The sequence below is a fragment of the Aegilops tauschii genome, chromosome 1 (assembly GCF_002575655.3).
Source record: "Aegilops tauschii subsp. strangulata cultivar AL8/78 chromosome 1, Aet v6.0, whole genome shotgun sequence".
In the NCBI taxonomy this organism is placed as follows: Eukaryota; Viridiplantae; Streptophyta; class Magnoliopsida; order Poales; family Poaceae; genus Aegilops; species Aegilops tauschii.
The window spans coordinates 363711424-363723344 of NC_053035.3; the positions used below are offsets into that span (position 1 = coordinate 363711424).

The window sequence follows — 11921 nt, forward strand, 5'->3', positions numbered from 1 at the left end:
AGTCAGGAAACCATGACTATCTGTTGATCAACGAGCTAGTCAACTAGAGGCTTACTAGGGACACGTTGTGGTCTATGTATTCACACATGTATTACGATTTTCGGATAACATAATTATAGCATGAACAATAGACAATTATCATGAACAAAGAAATATAATAATAACGATTTTATTATTGCCTCTAGGGCATATTTCCAACACTCCTAACCCTAGCCGCCATGAACAGATCACATCCGCTCCACGCGCACGCCCACCGGTTCCCTTGCTGCTGCTGCCGCCGGTGACTGCATCCCGTCCGCCGCGTACACGGTCGACGGGAGAGCAGGTCTCTGAAACCACGCCCTTCTGGTTCCTGTACGGGGTGAGGGGCGAATAGGTTTTTGGGCAGCGATTACGCGACTGTTCACTTCCGATCGTCTACTTCCTCTACGTCCGCGTCGCCTTCATCACCGCCATGTCCACCGCCGCCGAACGTGCCGCCGCCGAGAAAGCTGAAGCTGACAAGAAGGCCGCCGAGGACGCCGCTGCTGCCACCAAAGCCGCGGCCTATGCATGGCCTACTGGAGGGTATAACTCGTTTATCCCGCTCCTACTGTTTTCTGTTTTAGCCATGCTAGCGTTATACGTAGATCTTTCTGCAATTAGCGTAGTATGTGCTAGTTTGACTGAATATCAGTATGCGATTATATATGTCAATGCCATGCTAGTGATTTACTCGTGGATTAATTTAATCGAGAAATTGCCTATTTACTCAACAGTTTCAAATTCTTGCAGTTAAGCCTTTCTCACGGCTGCTATAAAAAGGGTCATGGAATAGGGGCCGAGAGAACCAGACCAGACTCAGTAGTGCTGCATACACAAATTTTACACGGCTCCGGTGGACGGATCAAAGAGGAATAGGAAGGTATGGAAATTATCCTTCTTGTAGTTAAATATAAATCGATTTGTGCTGACAGACCATATACGACGTGACTCGTTTGCTCTTACATATGTGACTCGCTTTGGTTTATTCTTGCGTTGTTTCTTAGAAAAGTCTTTTATCATTCCATTTTTTGTTGTTGTTTGGAATTTATTAGATGTTTTTAGACTTTATAACACAGTAGATCGCTTTTTTTTTACCACAAGTACAGTAGATAGCTGTTTTAGCACCCCCCCAAAAAATAAAGATAGCTGTTTTAGCAACTTCTTTTTTGAGGGAAAACTGCTGTGTTCGAGGCGCCGCAGTACCCAACATGGCCCTGCAGAAGATAAGCACAAGGAGACTATTTATGCCTATTCCTAATACTTTCAGGCCTAGCTAGCTCATAGAATGGGCCTTTTTACCCACCAAAACGGGCTACAAGTAGAGTATCATATTCAAGGGTTAATGAATTGGGGACTAGTAAAATCATACCCACTTTCTAAAAAGAAAAACACCTAAGCACAGTTGCAACTTTTTGCTAGAAAAGATAATAAAATAGTTATGCAATTCACTTCAGACAGAGATGATTTTTTTACTAACCACCCCAAATCATACAGTTCCAAAAGGGGATATGAATCATACTTTTGCCCTATAACAAATATGAGAAAATATCGAATACTATTATATACGGTACTGGCTGACAGGCCTGTTAGCACGAGATGTAGCTGCACATGGAAATAGCCAGACACCACCACAAGCTTAGCCCCACCGTCAGACCACGAATCGATGCTCAGGAGTCAGGAGGATCTCCATGGCTCGGGAGCAACCCCGCTTGCATTATTTCCACTCCACTGAATGTCCTCGCAGCCGCAGGCAGTGCCCTACGTAGCGGAGTTATTTATCCTAAACCATCACACACTTGGAGCTAGGGTAACAACTTAATACCACATTTACGCCAGGGTAAAAAACCATTGAAATTGCGCCTAACATGTAACGCAGAGCACTGATGCTAGGATTTGGTCACGAAAACAGCCAAACTGACATGTAGGACCTGCTTGTCGGAATGACGTGGCAAAGACCAAGTACAAAAAAAATGTGTTGACTAGGTGAGGTGGCAGATGAGATGCGGGCCCCGCCTGTCATTGACTACGCGTTCATCTTCATCCCATCTTTATTCCTTAGGAGCATTGTATCGAGCAGCTTGTGGGCGGCCGAGCCGAGAGCTCCATGGCCATGGCAGCCGAGCCCCTGCTCAAACTAGGCCCGGGCCGCCTCAGCCTGTTCCCTGCACGCCATGAACCATCGAATCTGGCCGCCGCCCCCGCCGGCATGGACGGCCGAGCCGAGAGCTTCATGACCACCATGGCCGCGGCAGCCGAGCCCTGCTCAAGCTAGCGCAGGGCCACCTTACTCCTGGCGTCGACGTGCTGGCCTGCGGGCAGGGCAATTGAGGAGGCACAGATCCCGCGAAGCTTCCTGTACACGGCGACTGCGTCGAGCGGCGCGACGGAGTTCGCTGGCGAATCCGCCATGGACGACGACGTGTATGCCCTCGCCTTCTTCTTCACGCATGGCGTCGGCTTGCTGGCTTGCAGGCATGGCTAGCGAGGAGGCGCAGGTCCCGCGGAGCTTCCTGGACACGGCGACTCCGTCGGGCGGCGCGACGGCGTTCGCTTCCGAGTCTGCGCTCACCTTCTTCTTCCTGTACACAAATATGCGCTCACCTTCTTCTTCACGCATGCGTGCTCACGCATGGCGTTGACGCATCTGAGCAAGCATACATGCTCAAGGTGAGCCACTCTCCCCTTCCCTGCGTGGCCACAACTTGGCTCGACCGGCACCATGCCCGCGCCGCTGCGTATGCCAGCTTCGTGAGCTGGCGGACGGGATGGAGGCGTTCCTCTACTCACTACTCCCGCCGTTCCTTTGGTCACTGCTCCGGCGTGGCCATGGCGTGTTGTGACTTCTTCACTGGCCAGAGGATGAACGCACATAAGGTGCTCGATGAAATGCTTCATAGAAAAAAAATGGTGTGAAGAAGATGACTTTCTAGTCATTGACAGGTGGGGCCCCCGGTTCATTTGCCACATCAGTCGGTCAAACTTTTTGGTCTTCGCCACGTCAGCCCGACTGGTGGGCCCAATGTGTCAGTTCCGCTATTTTCATGAGCAAATCAGACAATCAGTGCTTTTCGTTATTCGTTATGCGCAAACCTGGTAGTTTTGTGTGCCCTGGCACAAATGTGGTGGTTTTAGGTAAATAACTCTACATAGCGTCCAGATCTGGCTTCCCGGAATTCTCTAATGGCCGCGCTTAGGCCGTGCTGTTAATTTAAGGATTCCCAGGATCCGTCCTCGTGTTATCCTGTCAAGCCTCTGCGTCAGCAAGGAACAGAAGGGACCTGCCAAACCGTAGGCTCAACCCCTTTTTTTGCGATGGATCCAATGCAGCATAATCATGTGTGCATTAGCAGAAAATTACAGTGGTGGTTGCAGCAGGAAAGCGGATGCAGGCGCAGCTGCACATGGATGGATAGGCTAAACATTTCTTTTCCGCTGCCACTTTTGTTCTCGAGCGAGCGGGAGTTAGGCAAACCGAGATAATCCGATGGAGGCAGAGCAGAGGACCATCACACACACGTGCCGGTACCCGGTAGATACTGGAGCAGGGAGAAAAGGACGAGCACATGTGAGCGGTGAGCCCCAAACCAAGGCAAATTGCTCCTGCACTGCCCTTTTGGCATCGGTGCGACCGATCCTTCTCCTCGGAATGGATGCCCCTCTTCGAACGTTGCTTCTTGTAGTAGCAGATCGGAACTGCTCCGCCTCCACGCACGACAAAGTGTGGGCGATAACCGCACGGCCAAGAATCATATGATACGTCAGAGTTTTGGTCGATCTTATACCATCCCCCTAGAGCAGGTGCGTGTGCGCGTCCCGAGCGCGCAAGGCAACACAGATTCCAAGATATATCAATCGTCCCCTGGCATTTGGCCATCCCGAACTGGGAACTCCAAAAGTGAGGCACGCCAGCATCCTGTTCTGCCCTAGTCACCACTCACCAGACAAGACATTGCCTACCCCTACCACCATCTCCGTGCAGTTGCACCAGCCCGGATCAGATCTCTCGTCTCTCCAAGAACCGCATCTAAAACTGCCTTTGTGCGCTGCGCTGGTGCTGCTCGTCAACCTCCGCACTCCCGTTCGCCCTACTCCTACTACCCCATAAAGGCGGGCAGAGGATAGTAGTATCATCACCCATCGCTTCTTCTCCTCCAAAAGTTGGCAGTGAAGTGGAGCCAATCCTTTATCATTACTACGTTGTTATTACGAGTGGTTGGTACGCGCATTATTGTTAGTCTCGCCTCCACTCCCAACCCACGCCACGCAAGAGGACGCGCCTCGTGCTCCGGCGCGGCCGGCGCCGGTGGATTTAGCGGCGGCGGCTTGCGTCAGGTAGGTGCCGGATCCCCGTCACCCTCGCCCGCTCCGCAACTCCATCTGCATGCATTCCGCCGTCCCGTTCATTCTACTCGTCTAGTTCTGCAGCGGAGGTGACTGACACACACACACACACACACACACCCGTAATCCGGCTGTGCTGTGCAGGTAGCGCCACCAGCTTCGCCGCGGAGACGATGGCGCCGGCGCTGATGAGGCTGGTGCTGGCGCTGGCGGTGGTGAGCTGCTGCGCCGCCGGGCAGCCCGGCGGCCGCGTCGACCTGTGGCCAATGCCCGCGTCCGTGACCCGCGGCGCCAGGACGCTCTACGTCGCCAGGGACCTCAGGCTGTCCACGGCCGGGACCGGGTACAAGGACGGGAAGGCCATCCTGGCCGACGCCTTCAGGAGGATGGTGGCCGTCATCCAGCTCGACCACGCCATCAACGGCAGCTACCACGGCCTGCCCGTGCTCGCCGGTGTCAATGTGGCCGTCCGTTCCCCGGACGACGAGGTATGTGTACTATGTGCTGTTTGTTCAGCTGCGGCGGTGCTGCAGGATTGATTGCTCTTGATGCCTCCTTGTTTTTATACATGCTCTGCATTTTGATCTGCTGCAGCTCAAGTTCGGGGTGGACGAATCGTACAAGCTGACCGTGCCTGCAACCGGGAATCCGATATATGCCCGAATTGAGGTTAGTAAAAAAATGTTGTGCTCAATCACTGCCTACCAACTCTTTTGACTGCAGATGTTCTACTTTTGTGAATGCATGAAGAAAGGAGAGACGAAATCCTATTTTTAGCGAGAACCAGAGCCAAAAATGTATGAGCCACACAAAATTTAGTTAAGACTGTATGTATCCAGATGATATGGCACCGACATTGCCTCGCCGATACTGACGTTTTGCTGAACCTGGACTCCTAAATAAAAAGTACTTGAGCATCAAACAGATGGATCCGTCATATACAAAATTACTACTTAAGCATTGGCTTTTCTGAATAAGAACAGCATCTTGTGTTTCATACAACAGCGTAAATACCTGAAAAATAAGACTTGCAATATTTATTTTTTACTTTGCACCACCTGTCTGAAGAAGGTTCGGCGACAATAACAGTACCTCATTCTTGTCACAAAGGTGCAGGCCACCACAAAACACTTTCCGCCATACAAATTGTGACACGCAGTTCAAATCAGTTTTCTACATTTTGCAGGCCCAAACAGTTTTCGGAGCGCTTCATGCTTTAGAGGTAACATCAAATTATTTATGATATTATGCAGGACCATTAGATAAAGGTGGGCACAATATTAATTTCAGATAACCTGACAATACGTTTGTATTGTTGCAGACATTCAGTCAATTGTGTTACTTCGATTTTGTTTTGGGTGTAACTGGACTACATTGGGCTCCTTGGACTATCGTGGATAAGCCCAGATTTCCTTATCGAGGGCTTCTTATTGGTAAGATGTAATCTGAATTTTACTATCATTTTAGAAACAGTGTCTTCACAATTCAGACTTGTTGAGTAACACAGCTTATAAATTAGACTCGTCAATGGCTTCTTATTGGTAAGATGTAATCTGAATTTTACTATCATTTTAGAAAGAGTGTCTTCACAATTCAGACTTGTTGAGTAACACAGCTTATAAATTAGACTCGTCAATTTAGCTCCACTTCCATGGGTTCCAACTGCCCTTTTGTTCCTATAATCACCTATGTATTGTCCAACAGTAAGTGCCTTCATAGTGTAGTCCTCTTGTTTTTACACCTCTTGAAATTTCTCAATCTATTTCTGCTTGTGCACAACTTTTCAGTCTATAATTCATTTTTCCAGTCAACCAACATCCCAAGTAATATCAAGTTTGGTTAGCACATGTGTTACACTTCCAATATGTAATATGCTCCATAGATGCATATTACAAGTAAACCTTGATTTTTCATGTTAAGGTTTTGAACAAATACCTTATTTCTACCCTTGCACTATTAGTAGAGTTCTGGATATTTACTTGTGCAATGTATGTTGCAGATACCGCAAGGCATTATCTTCCAGTCCCGGTAATCATAAGTGTAATCGATTCAATGGTGTACAGTAAGTTGGTATGTTTGACCTTTCTGCACAAAAACACTTCTTTAATCCTAACTGCTACTCCCTCCGTCCCAAAATAAGTGTCTTAACTTTGTACTAACTTTAATGCAAATTTGTGCTATAGTTGAGACACTTATTTTGGGACAGAGGGAGTACTTCTTTCCTCCATCATAATGGACTTCTATGTATGCTCCTTAAGTTAGTAGTTGCATCATATGATATGTTTACTCATTCACCATGCAGAATGTTCTTCATTGGCACATTGTGGATGAGCAGTCATTTCCTCTTGAAATACCTTCATACCCAAAATTATCGAATGGTGCATACTCTTATTCAGAAAAATATACAATCAATGATGCGATCCACATTGTGCAGTGAGTTTTCTCTTGTGTCATTATATTAGTTGTACTTCTCTTCAGTTATTACCTAGAATATTCAGTACCAAAATCTGAGAGTATTCCAGCAAAACTATGCATTTCATTTCTTTTTTTGCGAGAAAAATAGTTTCCACATAAGATTGCAAAGGGAATCAGAAAATAAGCAATAATTTTCTACCAGCTAACTTTCCCTGAGAAAGCTGCGATTGATGCGGTCCAGAGTAGATATCACTTCACTATGCTGTCTGACATTCCATGTTAAGATGGTTTATCAACAATTTGCAGATATGCTGAAAAAAGAGGTGTGAATGTCTTGGCTGAGATTGATGTCCCTGGCCATGCTGGTTCATGGTAAGAGATCTACTTCTGTCCCCTGTGCATTTGTGCCATCAGCAACTGTAATGCTCCGTGACCTACAAGTTTTACTGATGCAAAATAGAGTTGTTCTTGTTGTACTGGATACTCACAATATTATTGTTTGAAACCACATAGAAGAATTTAACTTATATATAACATCAACCCTGCCTAAAATTCAACATTTGGTACATTTCTGTTGCTTCAGGGGTGTTGGATATCCGTCGTTGTGGCCATCAGCTACCTGTCAACAACCACTTGATGTCAGCAACGACTTTACATTTAAAGTGATCGACGGAATTCTTTCAGGTGATACACAAATTCTAAACTTGCACCATCTCAATTCGTTATTGCAAAAAGGAAGAAAATCAACATTTTATATTAAACTTGGCAACAACAACAAAAGATGGTTGAATGGCCTGAATAAATATAGAGCATTTTGCTAAACAGAACATAATACAGTGGTAATATTGTTTTTTGTTGTCCATTCAGATTTTAGCAAGGTTTTTAAGTTCAAGTTTGTCCATTTGGGAGGTGATGAAGTCGATACAAGTAAGTTTGTAGATGTCTCGCAGTAGCGCAGAAAATCTACATGTGTTAAGTTAATAGCCTATTCACTCTTTACCATGGATTCCAGGTTGCTGGACTACCACACCACGCATTAAATCATGGTATGTGCTTTAGAGAGTTTTTTGGAAAATAAGATGTGATAACCCTTGGTAATATTTACAGTCATCTAATCCATTTGGAAGTCTTTTTCCTGATGTGCAGGTTGGTTCAACATGGTATGAATGAGTCTGATGCCTACAGATATTTTGTCCTAAAGGCTCAAAAGATTGCAATTTCACATGGCTACGAGATAATAAACTGGTAGGGCGACTGGTATAGCCAGTTTCTGCATATTCAGATCTTTCTACTGGCTGTTGATAAACACTTTGCTTGCAGGGAAGAAACATTTAACAACTTTGGAGACAAGTTGGACCGCAAAACTGTGGTGCATAACTGGTATTTCCTAACTGCCAATTGGCTTCAGTTATATATAAAAAATTAAGAGGCACAACCAGCATTTGTTCATCAGAAAACTGATATTCTGTTGTCGTAACTATCAGGCTTGGAGGTGGAGTTGCAGAGAAAGTGGTTTCTGCTGGTCTGAGATGCATTGTGAGCAACCAGGATAAGTGGTACCTAGATCACCTGGATGCTACATGGGAAGGATTCTATATGAATGAGCCATTGACAAATATCTACAACCCAGAACAACAGAAGTTGATTCTTGGCGGAGAAGTATGCATGTGGGGCGAACACATAGATGCATCCGACATTCAACAAACCATTTGGCCTCGTGCTGCAGCAGCTGCAGGTATAATAAGCATAATATTCTCTTAGGCTTCTAATTATGTCAAAATATTACATATTTAGCAGACATTTGACATGCAGTTATGCCTACCAGGGTAGCAGTTACAAAAAATTTCACATCTATATGCCACGACACAAGTCACACAACACATTATAACATGAAGTAGTGGTCATGGTTCATCATCTAAAACTAGGGCAATAGCATTTTGTAAGTCCATAAACGTACAGTTAAGCATCTCACAAATGCATCATGAGTATGCAAGTCTATTAATATGCTATCTTTTGAGTCGAGCGCCGATAACGTACATGAGGAAATTTTAGTTTTGGTTGCTTGTGGTGTATCGCTTTATAAGTTATCAAAGGAACATAATAGGTGTGTGATCTTATGAATTCTGAAATTATATGATAAAGCATGCTACTTAATATTGTCAACATATAGCATAAACGCGCGAAGCTACCTCTCCATCATGTTGCTTTGACTCACCAGTTATCTTATTGTTTTGAAGAGCGGCTGTGGACTCCGGTTGAGAAGCTCGCGAAGGACACAACGGCGGTCACTGCAAGATTGGCACACTTCAGGTGCTTGCTGAATGAAAGAGGGGTCGCTGCGGCACCGCTAGCTGGATATGGCCGCACAGCTCCGTCGGAGCCAGGATCCTGTGTAAGGCAGTAGGATATTCATAATGGGGGTAAATACCATTCATACAGGAATAAACATCAGCCGAGGCATCCTTTTTTCCACCGTTCTGGGCAATGAAGCCCGGATAAAATGTACTGATTCAGGATGTTCTGTGATGCAAGGGGATGTTTCAATGATATTGCGTCCCTCTTTCAACTTGGTAACTGTATCCTGTTTGCAATATGCGCTCCTGTTTCAAGAAAATTCACCCAAATAACTGCCTGGATAAAGAATTGCCCACGGCATTCAGAATTTCAGATGGAGGATCCTTGGTCAGCCTCGCAATGAAATAAAGCAGATCCTTGGAAGCAGTTCACGCGGCTACGCGAAGGGGAGCGCGCACCGGATCTACTGCTAGACGGGCACGGCCGCCGCGGCCCGTCGAGCAGGAGATCCGGTGCTAGCTCTGCTTCCGCGGCGGCCGCCTCACCGCGCCGCGAGGGTTTCCAGTTAGACGATGCCAACAGGGCCATAGATTTCAGCAGGACCGGGCACCTCGCGGGCGCCAAAACACGCCAGACCCGCGCGGTACGGCGCGGAATAGGAGGGTGACGCGCACCCAGGCACAGTGGGCCGCGGCCCAAGTACGGGTTGCCGGTTTGTCCCAATTTGTTAATTCATGCATTTTAAAAACATAAGAAGGTTTAAAACGGAGATAAAATATTACTGAAAAAAGGTATGTCGGTCCGTATAGATGTTTGTCCTGTATTTAGAAAAAATCATCGTGTATTTGAAAATTATCCATTGTGTGTTTGAAAAATGTGCACCATGCATGTAAAAAGTGTTCCATCATGTATTACTAAATGTTCATTACTTCAAAAATATTCGTCGCATACCACACCTTGGATGCTCTTGAACGACTCCTAACCATTTAGAGACTGCAGAATTCTCAAGAGTAACAAGTCCAAGTTGGGCTTCGATCAAGTCTTCGGTGATGCTCAATCACTTAACACTTTAGGATACGTTTTTTTTTCTCACTTAGTATTTCTTTGAAATATGTGGGAGGAAAGGTTGCTTAGACAACACTTGTCTTAATTCTAAAATTATTCATCTCGTATGTGGAAAAATAGTTACCACATATCTGTAAAAAAGTTCATCACGCATTTAAAAATGTTCATATATCAAAATAATTATGTACTTAAATTTTTGTATATTATGAAAATTGACCGTACACACGTGAATATGTGTTCAGATATCAAAGGAAACCATATTCAAACTTAGAAAATATATGCATTAAAACAATAAATCAAGAATCAAAACTAAAAATATAAAGAAGAAAATGACAGAAAAAAGGAAAGAAAATAAAGGGAGATGAACTAAGCCGGCGAAAAAACTAGAAGAAACCTGAAAAAATAAAGCAAAAATGAAAACTGACACCCCGCGTTGGGCGGCCCAACAGCACCAGAGGTGGGAATGGGGGTAATAAGATTTTTCAAAACTTGGTGTGGGAACGGGAAACCTAAACCCTTAGGCAACCGTATAAGTGGGCTGGCCATATGCATGTTTCTATCTTTTATTTTCCTTTAGTTATTTCGTTGTTTTCTCCTTTTGCTTTTCGTCGTCATTTATTTGTGGAAAAGGCACAATGCCAAATATATTACATAAATATGCCCTTATAAGAATAAGAAATTATGTGCAAGTCCTTCAAGACAACAGAAAGAACATGCGGTGCCCCAATGTTTGGTTTTGGTAATTGATGACAATCTCTATGGACTAATGGTTGCCTTGAGTTATATTTGAAGGATTTGTCCATAGGCTTTTCTTGAAGACCATGTGTTGGTTTCAAGGAGTTTATGAGATAGCCAAAGTGCTTTTCAAGGAATTATCCAAAGATTGGTCATGTGAGAGTTGAGCTTATTGTAAGCATGTCTTGAAGAAAAATATTGTGTGAACATTAATGTTTACCTTCAAGACATCATCCTAATGAAGAGAGTTGGAAATATTCAAGGTTGATCAAGACTAAGTACATAGAGTGATTCAAGTTGATCAACACACAAAGCGCACAAGTTGTAGCGAGAGGGGTCAAGTGATCCCATGGTATGGTAAGCATTGTCCATTACACTTTGTGTACTAACCCATGGTATACGTGTGAGTTCTATGTGGGGTTAGATATGTTTCCATGGGTTCGCATCAAGAGGAATATCTCATACAACCCATGGAGGATGACATCAAGTGGTGATCATCATCAATATTGCGGTGTGCAAGTTCAAGTGGTGCATCACGAAGAGATCATCCTTGAAGCTTGTGGTCCATTGTGGTGACAATTGAAGGAAATATGCCCTAGAGGCAATAATAAAGTTGTTATTTATATTTCCTTATATCATGATAAATGTTTATTATTCATGCTAGAATTGTATTAACCGGAAACTTAGTACATGTGTGAATACATAGACAAACAGAGTGTCCCTAGTATGCCTCTACTAGACTAGCTCGTTAATCAAAAGATGGTCAAGTTTTCTGACCATAGACATGTGTTGTCATTTGATGAAGGGGATCACATCATTAGAGAATAATGTGATGGACAAGACCCATCCGTTAGCTTAGCACTATGATCGTTTAAGTTTATTGCTATTGCTTCCTTCATGACTTATACATGTTCCTATGACTATGAGATTATGCAACTCCCGAATACCGGAGGAACACTTAGTGTGCTATGAAACGTCACAACGTAACTGGATGATTATAAAGATGCTCTACAGGTGTCTCCGATGGTGTTTGTTGAGTTGGGATA

At 44.8% G+C, this 11921-nt stretch overlaps 1 protein-coding gene across 2 annotated transcripts; it reads left to right on the top strand.

Moving 5' to 3' along the window:
• Positions 1–4069: 4069 nt before the first annotated feature.
• Positions 4070–9354, top strand: LOC109779325 (beta-hexosaminidase 3). 2 transcript variants are annotated; one of them, XM_020337930.4, is made up of 15 exons: positions 4070–4356; positions 4510–4853; positions 4960–5034; positions 5552–5587; positions 5687–5798; positions 6365–6435; positions 6668–6798; positions 7087–7152; positions 7364–7464; positions 7648–7707; positions 7793–7826; positions 7927–8025; positions 8101–8160; positions 8265–8515; positions 9018–9354. In XM_020337930.4, the coding sequence occupies exons 2-15, from the start codon at positions 4539–4541 to the stop codon at positions 9182–9184; spliced, it is 1578 nt and encodes a 525-aa protein (XP_020193519.1). In that variant the 5' UTR covers positions 4070–4356; positions 4510–4538; the 3' UTR covers positions 9185–9354. The 2 variants fall into 2 exon arrangements, with proteins under 2 accessions (XP_020193519.1, XP_040242915.1); XM_040386981.2 differs by lacking the exon at positions 4070–4356 and having other exon boundaries at positions 4565–4853; positions 5476–5587.
• The last annotated feature ends 2567 nt before the right edge of the window (positions 9355–11921 follow it).